The sequence below is a fragment of the Sminthopsis crassicaudata genome, chromosome 5 (assembly GCF_048593235.1).
Source record: "Sminthopsis crassicaudata isolate SCR6 chromosome 5, ASM4859323v1, whole genome shotgun sequence".
Classification (NCBI taxonomy): domain Eukaryota; kingdom Metazoa; phylum Chordata; class Mammalia; order Dasyuromorphia; family Dasyuridae; genus Sminthopsis; species Sminthopsis crassicaudata.
In genome coordinates, this window is record NC_133621.1 from 161,309,561 (window position 1) to 161,329,065 (window position 19,505).

Genomic DNA, 19,505 nt, shown 5'->3' on the forward strand with positions numbered 1-19,505 from the left:
CTAAAAGTGATCACCAAAGGGTAGAAATAACCACTGTTTTGAGGAAAGCAATGGAGACCAAAAAAAAAAGGATTTCCTTTTAGAAGTGAAGATCCAGTTGACATAAGAACTCAGTAGTGGACCCTTAGGGCACAACTGTACAACTTCTTTAAGTGTTGTTCAATAGTATATAATGGGAGAAGAGATAGAAAATGGTAGGAATAACCAAATTTGGGTTTGGGAATATTTATAAACAAACAAGACAAAGGAGAGGATTCAGGGGAGAAAACAAAATCAGCAACAGGATAGAAACTAGGAAGTGAGCAAAGGAAGGTGAGGATGGGGGTAATGGGCTGGGAGAGAAGGAAGGGGTACACAAACAGGTCAAGGTGAGAATGAGGAATAAGGCAGAGAGTAAGGGGGAATGAAAAGAGGCAAGGATCAGAGTCTGGATCAGGGAATCAGGATGAGAAGATGAGCTTGACCATTCCTATTTGTATCTGAGGTGAAGTAAAGATATGGATCAGATTGTGTTAGTTAATAAAGTGACATACTATAAAACTAGCAGAGTGGTTTGTAGAGAGCCCTGAATTTGAATCAGAGAATTTGGGTTTAAATCCTGGCCCTATTAATTACTATTAGAGCTCAGACAAGTTATTCCCCCTCTGAAGGCCTCAGTCTACTCATGTAAAGTAAGGGGTAAACTTTCAAAATAGAAGACGAAAATCTTTCCAGCTCTAAATCTAGAATTCTATCTATCAGTAAGAAATATTTTTATTTAATATTTATAGGAGAAGTAACCCAACTATGCAAGGAATATGTTTCTACTATGGGAAAAACCAAAAGCTTTTAGAAAATCAGGCCTGTGTTTCCTAGTTAGGAGTAGAGAGAGATAGTCTCCAGATCCAAAAAAGTATTCACAAACTGAATCTTAATTTTTAAAAGGAAATCTTAATTTTTAAAATTCTAAAATGACAGTTAATAGCTCTGGGGGAAAACATCTGAGACATTCTATCAACTGAGCTAAAAGTTACAATTATCTTGCCTCAGTACTCTCTCTTCACAAGCAAATAAAATATGCACCACTAAAATTAAAAAAGCATCCATTATTTAAAAAATATTATTCTCTACCTTATTAAGCTAAAAAGGAGCACAGGGATTTGAGAGGGCATCTGGAAAAATGGACTAAACATAGTTAATGGTTTCTTGGATCCAGCCTAATCAAAGAAATTGTGAGTAGTAATAAAAAAGTAAGTCAACATTTGCTACTTAATCTTCCACTAAGAACAAAGGAAATCAACACATATACCCCGAAAAAGGGGGAAAAAATCAGAATGCAAAGTGTTTGCTATTTCAAGCTATCAGAAATATAACTACTTTCTATTTAAATATCAATCCTCTCACCAAACATAAAAAATTGAAGCACATAAAAGTTATGTGCATAAATAATGAAATCCTTCAAAATGGTGGTATAAGACCTTGCTTTTCAGAAGTCTTTTTCTGTGTATTATATGCATAATAGTAACTATACTTTAATAATTAAAATAAAAACCCTGCAGGAGATTTCTTGAAATTCTTCCAAAAAATCCTTTAACTTTAGTTAAAAAAAAATTGTCAAGGCTATGCTTTGTATAGCCTCTTCCTAACCCCATAAAAGTTAATCCTATCAGCAAGAAAACTTCAAAGAAAACTTCTTTCATATAATTAAAAGATATAAACAACGCCTTCCCAATGACTCATTTATTTCAAAAGGTCAGAGTTTAAGATTAGTGCTTAAAATGTGCTGTCTTATTAAACAAAGGCAAATAAATGCTATGTGGCACCATTTTTCATGTACTGGATCTTCAGGGTCACATAAAGTTATTAATACTATAAAACAGAACAAATGATATGTCTATCCACTTTTTAATTTTTTTATAATATATTATGTTTTGCTTTTAATTAATTTGAGGAATAGTGGTAACGGTTGTGGCTGAGGGATTAACATATGTTAATGTCAGATCTAGTACTTATGTCCACAGGAAAAAAAAGGGCAAAATCTTTAAAAAAAAAAAAAAAAAAAAAAAAAAAAAAAAAAATTCAAGCTTTGATCTCAAGCCATTCCATGCTATTCACAAAAAGCCAAACCATAACACAAATTCCAAAGCCAAATATCATGCATGTTCTTCCTGCATTTAAAAATGCTTTAAAAAAAAAAAAAAAAAAAAAAAAAAACATACACCAAAAACTCATACCTCTCCAGTTGGCTTCTCATTTACAGGCTAATGTATAACAATGACAAATTGAACAGAGAACAACAATTTATTGTCATTTTAACAATATCCAAACACATTTTAAAATTCAAAAATATACAATGCTTAACTCTAAGATTACAAAAGTTGAATAATAGCTCTAATATGTACTAGTAGAGAGAAATTCTTCATTGGGAGACCCTTCATAAAGAAACCAAAAGTCTGGACAAAAAAAAAAAAAAAAAAAGAAAAAGAAAAATTCATACCTTGTAGCCACATCTTTCAAAGTACGCCTCCTCTTCTTTTTTTGCAAGTTCACTACGTTTGAAATATCTTTTGCTTTCCTATTAGAAAAAAGTAAACAGGTTAATATAACTCTTAGACAACATTTCCTGTCCCACTGTCAATAAATATTGATCCGAGAAGTCTAAAAAAACTGTCCCCAGTGCTTCAATTCCACCAGTATCTAGCAAGTAATTTTCATTAATTTTCAAAGTAATGATGTGTGAAAATACAATGCTATTTTAGAGTGTTTTTGGGAAACAAAAGCAAAAGAATGAAATACATAAATTTCATCTTCTTTGAATTAATTTTATGCTGTTTTATTTTAAAGATAATTTTTGCAAAAATGACTGATGATTCATCAAACATAATAGGATACTTAAATTACTATTCCCTGCTAACTCACATAGCCACAGATAACATATGGCGTGTATATTGTACATGTTAAAATCCTATTACAATAAGCTCCAAGGGACAGTCCAAATTCTTTTTTTCCATTTGGAATCCCGCTGATTTCTTAAAATAGGTATGGCATATAGACTGTGTCTAGGGATATTTTGGTTGTTGTTATTGCTACAAATTGCTAGAATGATATTGTAATAGAATTTGATGTTATGAAATATTCCTCAAATCTGATATAGCTGAAAAGAGATGAACAAAAAGCAATTCTTTTTATACTGCTTACAAACTTACTCTTTTCTTTTTTTTCTACAGAAACTATATATGGTACCTATTTCTATCTGTAGTTCTTTTTATCTTTTAGAGATCATTAACTCCTACTGCCCTAATTTAAAAATTAGCCAACTGAGGTCTAGAGATGCTAAATGATATAACAGAGCCAGAGATCAAACCTATCAAGGTCTTGTAGCTCCAAATCTAGCCACTCATTCAACTGACCACCTCACTACACCTCAAGATTTTTATATAGAACTTAGGCAGGTGATGACAAAAAAGAACAGACACTGTAGGTGATGCCTATTTGTAAAATATTTTTGAAGGGAATCTATTCAATTTTTTTATACAAAGTTTAAATTATACATTAGCAAACACTGATGCACATCATCCACTTAATATTTAGCTGAGAGTCACTACTCTTAAAACTGGATGATCTCCTAAGGCAGATATCATTGATGATGATTTCCTTTGAAATCATATTTATTTTATTGTATGCCTTTAAAAAGCAAAATTCTGAGAGGATCCATAATTTTCATAAAAGTGCCAAAGGGGTCTGAAATGATAAAAATGTTGGAGAACTATGGGGGCACGCTTCAGTTTCCTTATCTTCAAAATGGGAAGAGTTGTAAGGTTGAAAAGTATTTTTACAAATACAAAAGGCTTTTACAAATGTGGTCATATTATCAGTATTTATTGGTAATGTTAAAAATCACAAATTACAGAATCCCTAAGCAGAAAAAGATAATTTATTATAATTCCTTAACTTTATAGATAAGGAATTTAAAGCTCAAAAATAAAGCTTGCAACTAATTACTAGGAAATGAAGGACTAGACGCTAGTTCTATAGAATCCCAAAGACGTTTTATACTATGCTGCCTCATGTTTATATAGGATTTCCTATTTTTTTTAAAGCACTTTATATTTCACCAAAACCAAAACCAAAACACTACCAAAACTGTGAAGTAGATAATAGCTAGTACCAATTCTCCCATATTACAATGAAATGATTGAAATGTATAGCAGTTAAGTGACCTGTCCATAGTTACACAGCCAATTAAAAAGCAATACCAACAGAAGAGCAACCAGGTGTTGGCTCATAGTCCAGTGCTCTTTACATTACTGCACAAAGAAGTAGTCCAATAGCATGCGAAATTATACTTCAAGATGATTTTTATTATTTCTCTTAATTATCTGCTTATAATTATTCTATTAAATAAAAAGAAATGTGATACTAATTAATCAACATATTTCTTAACAATTATTATCATTCATTATGTGATACAGGATAATTTAATTCTTGAGGACTAACTATTCCAATGAAAATAATTCCATCTTACCATCCAGTATACATGTGGCCTTTAGGTACATTAATGAAACTGCTTAGAAAGTCCTACTGATCTGTGCCAACCTTAAATACTGAACCATACTAAAATTTGTCTTAGAAAACTCTAGTCTGGTTAGTAATAAAATGCTCTATTGGGAGAGTACATTACAGGATCGGCTTTGACAAATATGCTAGGCAAGATTCATTTTTTCCCTTCTTTAAATTTGTCAGCCAATAAGTTTACAGCATACTAATATGAAAAAACTAAAGACTTTTCAGCTCTAATTAATGTCAATGAAAATCTATGGTTCCACATGTGGTTCTCTTTGTGAGATTCAGCTTTGTTCAGACTGCATGTCTGGCAACCAAAAACAAACAGCAGATCTTAAAGGATTATCTCAATATCTTTTGATAACATTTGTATTATATTCAAGTTAAAGCATTTGCTCAAAGTGCCAGAAATATAGCATCAGCTTTTCAGACAGAAGATGTTAGCTTCTCTAAAACTTGATACATTATTTCAAAGCACCTAACTTCATATATTGTAGGAAAAAAGAACAAAACCCAAGCTCAAAGTTTAAAAGAAAGTTAAGAGGACAGGATTAAAAACCTAGATACAAAGACAATGTTTCTTTGTCTTTTAAGCTACTGAGTCTTATCATCTAAAATGACAAGTTTCAGTCTTAAGTGAACCTTAAGCAAATCTTAACAAGTATTAACTGAAAAAAACTGAACAGATTGCCCCCTACCCAATGCTATAAAACTTCAAGACATATAATTGTTAAATATAGCAATTCAATTAAGAAATACGTAGTGGCTAGAAACTAGAAGATGAATAGATGCCCATCAATTGGAGAATGGTTGGGTAAATTATGGTATATGAAGGTTATGGAATATTATTTCTCTATAAGAAATGACCAGCAGGATGAATTCAGAAAGGTTTGGAGAGACTTACATCAACTGATGCTGAGTGAAATGAGCAGAACCAGAAGATCACTATACACTTCAACAACAACACTGTATGAAGATATATTCTGATGGAAGTGGATATCTTCAACATAAAGAAAATCCAACTCACTTCCATTTGATCAATGATGGACAGAAACAACTACACCCAGAGAAGGAACACTGGGAAGTAAATGTAAACTGTTAGAACTACTGTCTACCCAGGGTACTTATACCTTTGGAATCTAATACTTAATGTGCAACAAGAAAATGGTATCTACACACATATATTGTATCTAGGTTATATTGTAACACATGTAAAATATATGGGATTGCCTGTCATCAAGGGGAGGGAGTAGAGGGAGGGAGGGGATAATTTGGAAAAATGAATACAAGGGATAATGTTATTTAAAAAAAAATTACTCATGCATATATAATGTCAAAAAATTATAAATAAAATTAAAAAAAAAAAGAACAAACCTCTACCTTTAAAAATGAGCAAAAAAAAAAAAAAAAAAAAAAAGCAAAAAAGATTGACTATAAATAGCTATTATGGAGACAGGGAAGAACAGACCCCAAACCCTGAGAACTAAAGGCAAAAAGGCTCCAGATAAAGCCTCAAAGAAGGATATGAAATTGTGTCCAACTCAAAAGACTTTCTTGTAAGAATTCAAAAAGGATCTTAAAAGAGTTAGAAGAAAAATAGATAATTTTGATTATATTAAAAAAAATTGTACAAAACAAAACCAATGCAGACAAGATTAAAAGGGAAGTAGAAAATTGGGGAAAATTTACATCCAAGGACTCTGATAAAGGCCTCATTTCTAGAATATATAGAGAACTGACTCAAGTTTATAAGAATATAAGTCATTCTCCAATTGATAAAGGGTCAAAGAATATGAACAAATTTCAAATGAAGAAATTAAAACCATTTCTAGTCACATGGAAAAAATACTTTGAGTCACTATTGATCAGAGAAATGCAAATTAAGACAACTTTGAGGTATAATTACATACTTCTCAGATTGACTAAGACAACAGGAAAAGATAATGATAAATGTTGGAAAAGATGTAGGAAAACTAGCATACTAAGACATAATAGGAAGAATTGTGAACTGATTCAACCACTCTGGAGAACAATTTGGAACTATGTCCAAAGGACTATCAAACTGTACATACCCTTTGATCCAGGAGTGTCTCTACTGGGTCTGAAACCTCAAGAGATCATAAAAAAGGGAAAGAAAACTATGTGTAAAAATGTTTGTGGCAGTCCTTTTGGTAGTAGGAAGGAAGTAGAAACTGAGTAGATGCTCATCAGTTGGGGAATGGCTTAATAAGTTATGAGGTATATAAATGTTATGGAATATTACTGTTCTTTAAGAAATGATCAGCAGCAAGATTATATGATGATCAATTCTGATGGACATGGCTTTTTTCAACAATAAGGTAATTCAGTCTAATTCCAGAAATAAGACTGTGGGGATTGAATGTGGATCACAACATAGTATATTTTCATTTTTTGTTATTGTTTGCTTGCATTTTGTTTTCTTTCTCTTTTTTTATCTGATTTTTATTGTGTAGCATGATAATTATGGAAATATGTATAGAAGAATTGCACATGTTTAACATATATTGGATTACTTGCCACTTAGGGGAGGGGGTGGGAGGAAAGAAGAGAAAAAAAATTTGGAACACAAAATTTTGCAAGGGTGAATGTTGAAAATTATCTATGCATATGTTTTTAAAATAAAAAGCTTTAACAATAAAAATATAGCATAATGAACATTTGAAATATACCACTACTATCTTAGAATGGGAGAAAAAAAATGTGCAGCTGCTTGAGGACAGACTCTTTTATAGTTTCCTCAGTACGTACTTAGCACAGTGTTTACAAAGAATATAAACTTAATAAATGCTTTTTCATTTATCATTCATTTATATCATTCAATTATATTCACAACCGTACATTCTAGGCAAACTAGATGTTTCCTATATGAAATTCCATCTTCCATTTCCATGCCTCCTCACCTCTATCTTCAGAATCCCTCACTTTTTTCAGAGCTCACCTCAAACCATCTCAATTCTCCCAACTGCTAATGCCTTTCCCAGAAATCATTTTATTTTTTTTTAAATTTAGCTTTCTATGAATATGTTGTTTCTCCAAATAGCCTATAAGCACCTTAAAAGCAGGGACTACTTATCTATAGCCAACACCTAGCAATGGCAGCTACATAACAAGTGTTTTTAAATGCTTGAAAAATGAGTAAGATATGACTAACAAAAAGTTGCAGACAAATCACTTTGTAGAAAGGATGGCATTTGATCCAATTATGCTATAACATCCAAAGAGTATTAAAAGCTATAACTAGTTCAATTAATTGACAATTTTTTAAAAGTCATTGTATCAACATTTCTGGGACAAACTATTTTCCTTATCAATGATAACCACATTTTCATTCTAACATTCTAGTTTCCAATGTGTTACACAAAGAAGTAAAAATAACATTAGAAAAAAAAAGAAGAAGAAAAAAAGCAGCTACACTCAGCAAAAGAACTCTGGGAGATGAATATGAACAGTGGTTCATAGTCATAGAATTCCCAATCCCTCTATTTTTGTCCACCTGCATTTTGGATTTCCTTCACAGGCTAATTGTACACTATTTCAAAGTCCAATTCTTTTTCCACAGCAAAACGACTGTTTGGACATGTGTAATGTGCTGTTGTCTCCAGAAGCTGCCAATCGCTCTCTGGGAGGAGATCTGCTGTGTCAACTCAAATCTCTCAGACAGATTCTTCTTCCTGTAGAGAACCGTTGTTTCCAGACAGTTGCTGTTAACTCTCGTCCAGAGAAGTGATTTCCTTCCTGCAGAGAGCTGCCTCAGTCTGGTCTAGAGCAGAGACTGACTTTTTCCTCCAGAGCTGCCCTCTTTATCCTCCCAGAGAATGGGCATGGGATAATGCAAGGGCTTCTGGGAAGAATTACTTCAACCAATGAACCTGCTCCTCCTAAGCATGCAAGCTCTTCCCCAGGAATTCACAAGTCAAACTCCCAGGAAAGGCCGGAATTAGAAAATTGTTAAGTACCGACTTAGCACTTAGTAAAAACCTAATATCTCATTATCTAATTAGCACTTAGTAAAAACCTAATAGACATGTATACATATATTGTATTTAACTTATGCTTTAACATAATTAACATGTATTGGTCAACCTGCCATCTGGGAGGGGAAAATTAGAACAAAAGGTTTGGCAATTGTCAATGTTGTAAAATTGCCCATGCATATATCTGGTAAATAAAAACTATTAAAACAATTAAAAAAAGAAAGAAAGAAAGAAAGAAAATGAAGAGCTAGACCAGAACAAGTACCCATAGAGTATGGTAAACAATTCTGAGGGCTTTGAGGTATCAACTCTGAATCAATCTAATAAAGATTCCAAATGACTAGAAAAATCACAGTTGGTAATACTACTTTAAGGGCTATTAATACATATGTTTAAACTATACTGGATTGCTTGATAACCAAGGAGAATGAAGTGAGGTGAGAGAGGGAGAAAAACTGAAACACAATGTTTTTCAGAGATGAATGTTAAAAACTATATTTACATGTAATTTAGATTAGAAAAATAAAAAGTTATAAAAACAAAAATTAAAAAAAAATGAAGTTATTTCTTCACACCCTTAAAAAAGGCAATTTAGAGAATAAATAGATAGCAACCTACTTTTCCATTTCTAAATATCTTTTTAAGACTGAACCACAAACATATGAAGAAAGGGATTAAACATCCACATAGCACCTAGTATATACCAGATACCATACTAAGTACTTTACAAATATATCATTTGATGCTCAATAAACTTTCTAGGTAGCTGCTATTATTATCCCCATTTTACAATTGAGAAAACTGAAACAAACAAAGATTAAATGACTTGCCCAACATAACTCGGGTCTATCCAACTTCTGATCCAGTGCTTTATCCTTTCTTTATCCTTTCTTTATCCTGTGCTACCGAGCTGCCTCAATGAAAGATAACTTTGATAATACGATAACATTTTTATTCTTGATTTTTAAAAAATATGAGAAAGGATATAGTAGATTTTAACAAATGATATATCCACAGTCATAAAACTCACTGAAAAGTACAGATAATGCAACTAAGTTTATTGCTTGTAAACTATTAAAAAAAGTAAGGATTCAATTTGGTGGGACAAAATGTCATCTTATACATTTTCTAATATTTTGTCCATGCATATGAGAACAAATATGATTTTTGGCGTTAAACAACAAAGACAACTTTATTTGCTAATCTATTAATTGATATCAGTGGACATTATCATAGTCATAGAAGATGTCCAATGAAAGGGTCCAAATGGAAGAGGCCTAAACTCCTCCAGATGTTATTTAGAGATGACCATGTACTGACTGTATAAAACCCCAAGAAATATAGTGGCCAAGTTCAAGAACCATCAGACGAAGGAAAAAATATTGGAAGCTGCTAGAAAAAAGCAATTCAGATATGGAGGAGCCACAATAAGGATAACTCAGGATCTAGCAGCGTCCACATTAAAAGAACGAAGGGCCTGGAACATGATATTCCAAAAGGATAAGGAACTTGGTATGCAGCCAAGAATAACTTACCCAGCAAAAATGAGCATCGTTTTCCAGGGAAGAAGATGGACACTTAACAAAATAAATGAATTGCATCTATTCTTGATGAAAAAACCAGATCTACACAAAATGCTTGATCTTCAAATACGGAACTAAAGAGATTTCTAAAAAGGTAAAAAGAAATCTTGAGAACTATATTTCTACCGTAAAGATATATATAATAAAGAACACATGTATAATTTGTCCTAGAAATTAGAGGTGGAAAGGAAATTATATCATAAAAAAGGGTAAAGTGGTGGTACTACATCTCATAAAGAGGCAAAGGTAACCTATTATATCTGAGAGAAAGAAAAGAGGGAGATGAACATAGTGTGTATCAATAGACATATTCAATTTATGGTAAAACTTCTTCCACTTCATTGAAAAGTGAGAGGGAAAGAGTAAGCTAAGGGGAAAGGAATACAGAAATTGTGAGGAAAAGGGGTAAAATAAGGGGAGGAACTTTAAGGTAGGGCTGTGAAAAGCAAGTGGTGTTCTCAAGTTTAATACTAGGTAGGGGGGTAAGAGGGAAGGAAAGGAGAAAAGCATAAGCAGGGGTTAACAGGATGGCAAGCAATATAGAATTAGTCATTCTAACCATAAATGTGAATGGGGTAAACTTCCTCATAAAGAGGAAGCAGTTAGTAGACTGGATTAAAAGTCAGAATCCTACTATATGTTGTTTACAGGAAACACACCTGAAACAGGGTGATACATTCAAACTAAAAGTAAAAGGGGGGAGCAGAATCTACTATGCTTCAGGTAAAGCCAAAAAAGCAGGGGTAGCCATCCTCATCTCTGATCAAGCAAAAGCAAAAATTGATTTAATTAAAAGAGATAAGGAAGGGCATTATATCCTGCTAAAGGGTAGCATCAATAATGAAGCAGTATCAATATTAAACATATATGCACCAAGTGGTGCAGCATCTAAATTCTTAAAAGAGAAATTAAGAGAGCTGCAAGAAGAAATAGACAGCAAAACTATAATAGTGGGAGATCTCAACCTTGCACTCTCAGAATTAGATAAATCAAACCACAAAATAAATAAGAAAGAAGTCAAAGAGGTAAATAGAATACTAGAAAAGTTTGATATGATAGATCTTTGGCGAAAGCTAAATGGAGACAGAAAGGAGTATAATTTCTTCTCAGCAGTTCATGGAACCTATACAAAAACTGATCATGTACTAGGGCATAAAAACCTCAAAATCAAATGCAGTAAGGCAGAAATAGTAAATGCATCCTTTTCAGACCACAATGCAATTAAAATTACATTTAATAAAAAGCCAGGGGGAAATAGACCAAAAAATAATTGGAAACTAAATAATCTTATACTAAAGAATGATTGGGTAAAACAGCAAATCATAGACATAATTAATAACTTCACCCAAGAAAATGACAATAATGAGACATCATACCAAAATGTGTGGGATACAGCCAAAGCAGTAATAAGGGGAAGTTTTATATCTCTAGAGGCCTACTTGCATAAAATAGAGAGAGGGTCAACGAATTGGGCTTACAACTAAAATTGCTAGAAAAGGAACAAATTAAAAACCCCTAGACAAACACGAAACTTGAAATTCAAGATTAATAAAATTGAAAGTAAAAAAAAAAGTTAATAAAACTAAGAGTTGATTCTATGAAAAAACCAACAAAATAGACAAACCCTTAGTAAACCTGATTTAAAAAAGGAAAGAGAAAAAGCAAATTGTTAGTCTTGAAAATGAAAAAGGAGAACTCACCACTAATGAAGAGGAAATTAGAACAATAGTTAGGAGCTACTTTGCTCAACTTTATGCCAATAAATTCGGTAACTTAAATGAAATGGAAGAATACCTTCAAAAATATAGCTTGCCCAGATTAACAGAGGAAGAAGTAAGTAGTCTAAATAGTCCCATCTCAGAAAAAGAAATAGAAAACGCTATTAACCAACTCCCTAAGAAAAAATCCCCAGGACCAGATAGATTTACATGTGAATTCTACCAAACATTTAAAGAACTACTAGCCCCAATGTTATATAAACTATTTGAAAAAATAGGGGATGAAGGAGTCCTGCCAAACTCCTTCTATGACACAGACATGGTACTGATACCTAAACCAGGTAGATTGAAAACTGAGAAAGAAAACTATAGACCAATTTCCTTAATGAATATTGATGCTAAAATTGTAAATAAGATATTAACAAAAAAACTTTAGAAAATCATCCCCAGGATAATACATTATGATCAAGTAAGATTTATACCAGGAATGCAGGGCTGGTTTAATATTAGGAAAACTATTAGTATAATTGACCATATTAATAATCAAATTAATAAAAACCATATGATCATCTCAATAGATACAGAAAAAGCATTTGATAAAATCCAACATCCGTTCCTACTAAAAACACTTGAGAGTATGGGAATAAATGGACTATTCCTTAAAATAATAACGAGCATATATTTAAAACCATCAGTAAACATCATATGTAATGACGATAAACTGGAACTTTTCCCTGTAAGATCAGGAGTGAAACAAGGTTGCCCACTATCATCATTATTATTCAATATAGTACTAGAAATGCTAGACTTGGCAATAAGAGCAGAGAAAGAGATTCAAGGAATTAGAGTAGGAAATGAGGAAATGTTTGCAGATGACATGATGGTATACTTAGACAACCCCAAAGACTCTGCTAAAAAGCTATTAGAAATAATTCAGAACTTTAGCAAAGTTGCAGGATACAAAATAAATCCACATAAATCCTCAGCATTGTTATACATTACCAACATATTCCAACAGCAAGAGATACAAAGAGAAATTCCAGTCAAAATAACGGTCGATAGTATAAAATATTTGGGAATATATCTACCAAAGGAAAGTCAGGAACTATATGAGCAAAATTACAAAACACTTGCCACAAAAATAAAGTCAGATTTAAATAACTGGAAAGACATTCAGTGCTCTTGGATAGGCCGAGCAAATATAATTAAGATGACAATACTCCCTAAACTAATCTATTTATTTAGTGCTATACCAATCAGACTCCCAAGAAACTATTTTAATGACCTAGAAAAAATAACAACAGAATTCATATGGAACAACAAAAGGTCGACAATTTCAAGGGAAGTAATGAAAAAAAAAAATTAAATGAAGGTGGTCTAGCTGTACCTGATCTAGAACTATATTATAAAGCAACAGTCACCAAAACCATTTGGTATTGGCTAAGAAATAGACTAGTTGATCAGTGGAATAGGTTAGGTTCACAGGGCAAGATAGTGAACAAAAATAGCAATCTAGTGTTTGACAAATCCAAAGATCCCAACTTTTGGGATAAGAATTCATTATTTGACAAAAACTGCTGGGAAAATTGGAATTTAGTATGCCAGAAACTAGGCCATGGACCCACATACTAAGGTAAGATCAAAATAGGTCCAAGATTTAGGCATAAAGAACGAAATCATAAATAAATTTGAGGAACATAGGATAGTTTACCTCTCAGACTTGTGGAGGAGGAAGGAATTTGTGTCCAAAGGAGAACTAGAGACCATTATTGATCACAAAATAGAAAATTTTGATTACACCAAATTAAAAAGTTTCTGCACAAACAAAACTAATGCAAACAAGATTAGAAGGGAAGTAACAAATTGGGAAAACATTTTTACAGTTAAAGGTTCTGATAAAGGCCTCATCTCCAAAATGTACAGAGAACTGACTTTAATAAGAAATCAAGCCATTCTCCAATTGATAAATGGTCAAAGGATATGAACAGACAATTTTCAGATGATGAAATTAAAACTATTTCCACTCATATGAAAGAGTGTTCCAAATCACTATTGATCAGAGAAATGCAAATTAAGACAACTCTGAGATATCATTACACACCTGTCAGATTGGCTAAGATGACAGGAACAAATAACGATGAATGTTGGAGGGGGGCTGTGGGAAAACTGGGATACTGATGCATTGTTGGTGGAGTTGTGAAAGAATCCAACCATTCTGGAGAGCAATCTGGAATTATGCCCAAAAAGTTATCAAAATGTGCATACCCTTTGACCCAGCAGTGCTACTACTGGGCTTACATCCCAAGGAAATACTACAGAAGGGAAAGGGACCTATATGTGCCAAAATGTTTGTGGCAGCCCTTTTCGTAGTGTCCAGAAACTGGAAATTGAATGGATGTCCATCAATTGGAGAATGGTTGTTAATTATGGTATATGAATGTTATGGATATGAATGTTATGGAATATTATTGTTCTGTAAGAAATGACCAACAGGAGGAATATAGAGAGGCTTGGAGAGACTTACATCAACTGATGCTGAATGAAACGAACAGAACTAGGAGATCATTATACACTTCAACAATGATACTGTATGAGGATGTATTCTGATGGAAGTGGATATCTTCAACATAGAGAAGAGCTAATCCAATTCCAATTGATCAATGATGGATAGAATCATCTACATCCAGAAAAGGAACACTGGGAAATGAGTGTAAACTGTGACCTTTTTTTTTTGTTTTTTTTGTTTTTCTTCCCAGATTATTTTTACCTTCTGAATACAATTCTTCCTTTGCAACAACAACTACAAAGTTCAGTTCTGCACATATATATTGTACCTAGGATATACTAGAAGATATTTAATATGTATGGGAATGCCTGCCATCTAGGGGAGAGGGTGGAGGGAAGGAGGGGAAAAATTCGGAACAGAAAGGAGTACAAGGGATAATGTAAAAAAAAAAAAAAAATCACCTATGCATATGTACTGTCAAAAAAATGTTATAATTATAAAAATTAATAAAAATAAATAAATAGAAAAAAATATTTGACAAGGATAAAAGATCTTATGTTTTAGAATCAGAATGCCTCTCCCCATGTCTGGGGGTGCCTCCCCCGATTATGTCATCTCATCTCAGGAAGCTCACCCCACTCTGTCAAGAGTCCCATTCCAGCTCTCCGCACCTTGACTCCACCACCGCCTCAGTCTACCCCCTGAGTCTGAGCCACATGTGTATATAGATCATTGAGAACTCTCATTATTTACTGGATTCTTGGAGATGATAGTTTCATTCAGCCCTGGGACCAAAGCATGGATCCATCTGGTCCCAGAATCTCTCCATTTTATTAAATACTCTCTAATCTCTATCTTGCTCAGTTTCTCCAGCATTATTACATTAAGAGTAAAAGAAAGGCTAAGAGAACCAGATATATCTAATAATTCTGTTGGCTGGAATGTCTATATAGTTAGTTATAACATTTAATACTTACACTATTAGCACTGCAGATCAAAAGTGTACATTAATCCCAGAGTTTGTCCTTTCTTACATTTTTCTTCCCCCTTTTGTCCTTCCACACACCAGGTATCACTATCCTATGCCTGGTAGTTGTAAAGTTCTATAAGGAAGTAGTAATACAAACTCAAAAAGAAAAACAGTCCCTGTCCTTGAGGTATTTACATTTATTTTACTGGAGGTATGCAATGTATACATGGAAGGATAATTACAAGATAATTTGAGGAAGAAATGAACATTAAGAACTAGCTCTTCAAACAAGAAGTAATATCAGAGTGGAATCTTGAAAGATACTAAGGACTCTAAAAGATTAAGATTCATAAAATTATAGCGCAATACAAGGATAGAATTTGACAAAACACAGTAAAGGAAAAAAGGCAGAAAGATGAAATGTCACATGTAATAATGTTCGGGCTACAAAAAGTTATCAAACTGTGCATACCCTTTGATCCAGCATTGCTGCTATTGGGCTTATATCCCAAAGAAATACTAAAGAGAGGAAAGGGACCTGTATGTGCCAAAATGTTTGTGGCAGCTCTTTTCGTAGTGGCCAGAAACTGGAAGATGAATGGATGTCCATCAGTTGGAGAATGGTTGGGTAAATTATGGTATATGAAGGTTACGGAATATTATTGCTCTGTAAGAAATGACCAGCAGGAGGAATACAGAGAGGCTTGGAGAGACTTAAATCAACTGATGCTGTATGAAATGAATAGAACCAGAAGATCGCTGTGCACTTCAATGTTGTATGAAGAGGTATTCTGATGGAAGTGGAAATCTTCAACATAAAGAAGATCCAACTCACTTCCAGTTGATCAATGATGGACAGAAACAACTACACCCAGAGAAGGAACACTGGGAAGTGAATGTAAATTGTTAGCACTACTGTCTATCTACCCAGGTTACTTATACCTTGGGAATCTAATACTTAATGTGCAACAAGAAAATGGGATTTACACACATACATTGTATCTAGGTTATATTGTAACACATGTAAAATGTATGGGATTGCCTGTCATCAAGGGGAAGGAGTAGAGGGAAGGAGGGGATAATTTGGAAAAATGAATACAAGGGATAATGTTATTAAAAAAAAATTACTCATGCATATATACTGTGAAAAAATTATAAATAATAAAAAATAATAATTAAAAAATAATAATAATAATGTTCAGGCTAGCTTTCTGGAAATCCCCCAGGAAGGGCCTTGGTCTCAGCAGGATAGATATCAGGAGAATGGACAAGAATGGAGTCCAAAGTCTTTATTGTCTCTCATAATCTGACCCAGTCTCCATCAGCAGTCTGTTTGCGGTCTGACTTCCTAACTAAACATTGTCTCATCAATTCTTCTGTATTAACATCTTGTTTCAAGTATACTTCCAATGTATACTCGAGTATATTCTGAGTTATAGAGTATATTGAGTTATGCAGAGTATACTCTCCAGAGTTCTGGCTCTCTACAGTCATGTTTAGTGCAATGTAGTGTAATTGAGTTTGGCTAAAAGTTGGAAAATGTTCTCTAAGATCAAGAGTTATAGAGACCTTAAGTGATCAGTAATCATTATTACTGTAATTACAGATCTAATCTGTACCTCTATAGGAACAGTCTCAGTGTTTACAGCAGAAAGAAGCATACATGAAATAAGTCAAGAGCTAAATATGAAGGGTTCTAATTGATAAAGTGGTCTGTATTTTATTCAAATTATCAATAGGAAACCACTGGAACTTTTGAATGGGGGAGTGACATGGTTAGAGCCTGGATTTAAAAAGATTCTTTTGGAATCTTGTGTGGAAGATGGACTGGGGAGAGAGGGCCAATGAGAATATTATTACAATAGTCAGGTAAAAGGTGATAAAAGTCGGAACTAGAAAAGTGGCCACATGAGTAAAGAGAAGTAAGGGATAGTTGTGAAAGCTGTTGTGGAGGTAAATGACAACATTTGGGAATTTGTTGATCAGATCAACAAGAAAGAGTATGAAGGCAGAGAAGAGGGAACAGGCAGGTTGGGGGTGAAAACTGAATGGAAGCATCACGAAAGGATTAGGTAGGAAAGAATTCAGGCAGAAAGGAAGGTCAACAGTGCCAAAAACATCAAGCTAGTTAAGAAAAGATAATATATCAAAAGGTCAAGGGCTAGAAAACTGGTAATAGATCAGCAAGTCACATAAGCTGTATAAGGAACACCTGGTCCAATTCTCTCCTTTAAAAGATGAAAAACTGAAACCCAGAGAAGTAATTTGCTGTGAATCACACATATTAAGTATCAAAAGCTAAATTTGTATCTAGAATCACATTCTTTCAATATATTAAGGATGAAAGCTTAGAAGAGGCCAGCATATTTAACAATAAAGAGGTTTTCGGTAAACTTTGAAAAAGTTTAGAGACATACTTAATAAAAGTCCATCAAATTAATCTACCCTATAGTTAAATACTTATACATAAACACATATCATCACATTGTAAAGGGTGAAAACGAGCATCACTGGCTGAGATACCTGGATTTCATTAGACTCAGAACTAAGTGGAAAGTGAAGAAATGAAGGTGACAAACACAGGTGCTTTTTTTTTTCTTGTCTAGGAGTCGAGAAAAGAGGTCGTGAACCAGGACTACAAGCATTCAATTCCAGAAGTCATTGTACAAGTGGAAAGGGCCCTGGCCTTGGTGCTACTTACTGGTGAAGATAACTACAGAACTTTAAAGTTTGGAAAGCACTTTATTACTGTTATCTCCGTTGATCTTCAGGACGGCTCAGTGAGGCAGACAATAATGCTGTGGAGATGGCTTTCCTATTTGTAAAAAAGTGAATCCTTCAACTCCAAAACCCACGCATCTCCTCTTACTGTCTCAAAGCTTTCATGTTGTGTTAATTCTGCTCTAAAAAGGCAATAAGTGCGAAGAAGTGCACCTGAGACCAAAGCTGCAGGGCAGGGAGGGGGGAACGTAAGTGCTGTCTCAGACATTCGCCACTTGTACGAACCCAGGCCCACGGCAGGCGCTAGAGAAGTGCTATTTATGACGAGGATCGCTGGGTCTCAGTTTCCCCACTTGTAACACGAAGGCCTCGGCACTGGCACGCGCATTCCAGCTCGGCGTCTAGGAGGGACGCGAGAGTTCCACGCTTACCGCCGATGCAAGAAATTCAAGGGAAGAGCCACGGGGCGGGGGAGGCCCCCAGAGCTCTCCCCGGACCATCCCGCTTCCCTATTTCCCCTCGGCCCCATCCCAACGCGTCTCACCCCCAACAGCTGCTTGTCCTCCAAGAGCTGCCGCTTCCGGGAGATCTCCGACTTGAGGATATCCATCTCCCAGCCGCAGGCTTGACTCGGCCGTACCAGAGGTCTCCCCTCCAGAGAGACTCCGCGACGCCGCAAAGGACCCCTAACTACCCAAATCAATACCGAGCTAAGAAATACTGTCAACAACCGCCACTTCCGGCGGAAGTTAATGGACAAGAGGGGCGTGGCTAGAGTAAAGACAGTACTAACCCCGCGGACAGACGTGACCTCCTCTTGCAGCGCCTCCTGGTGGCGCCAAGCGGCATCATGCAGAGCCGAAATAGGATAGAGCAGAAATAGCATAAAAGCTGGAAGGTGCCTCAGGGGCTATCCTTTCCAACCACAATCTGAGGATTCAATGATGAGCCCAAAGTCACTAAGCACAAAGTGTGCTAGCCAAAATTCTACTGACTCTCCAGGAAAAAGAGCCAATGTTAAGCTTACTCTGAGACATAAACATGTTCTCCATCACTTTGCTGTCTAATCTAACCACAGATCTAACCAGAGAGCCACAAACCTCGCTCTGCTCCGCGGGCTCCCTTCGGGGACCCAAGGCGGGGCTCCGTCCAATCCTGTGATGCTTCTCACTTCAGGGATTCCCAATGTGGAAGTTCTCCCCATTGATAGAGACCGGCCGTTCCTCTGTAACTTAAATAGAGCCTTAAAAACTGGATACCCTTAGAGCTGCCTGGAAGCGTGGTCACATGGCCTGCCCAGGGAGAAACAAGGCTTGGGATTTCAAAAGCGTCCTTCTCTCATCTAAGCTAATTTTTTTTTTTTTTTTTTTTAAGGATAAATTATTTCTTCATGACTTGCCCTGTTCAGAATAAAACTTCCACGATATACATTCTAGAATGCAGTGCTCCTCAAACGTTTTAAATAGGGGC

The 19,505-nt window shown here is 34.7% G+C and overlaps 1 protein-coding gene across 4 annotated transcripts in view; it reads right to left on the reverse strand.

Moving 5' to 3' along the window:
* PRPF18 (pre-mRNA processing factor 18) overlaps window positions 1-19,280 on the reverse strand; it is a 55,208-nt gene extending 35,928 nt beyond the window's left edge. For 2 of the 4 annotated variants that reach the window (XM_074268582.1, XM_074268584.1), the window contains exons 1-3: window positions 18,580-18,936; window positions 2,477-2,554; window positions 2,214-2,240 (exon numbers count right to left, since the gene is read on the reverse strand). In XM_074268582.1, coding sequence (XP_074124683.1) covers window positions 2,214-2,240; window positions 2,477-2,554; window positions 18,580-18,921 — 447 coding nt within the window. In that variant the 5' untranslated portion in view covers window positions 18,922-18,936. Of the gene's footprint in view, window positions 1-2,213; window positions 2,241-2,476; window positions 2,555-18,579; window positions 18,937-19,135 lie in introns of those variants that run through there. The other 2 variants (XM_074268585.1, XM_074268583.1) reach the window with 2 other exon arrangements.
* Window positions 19,281-19,505: the final 225 nt, after the last annotated feature.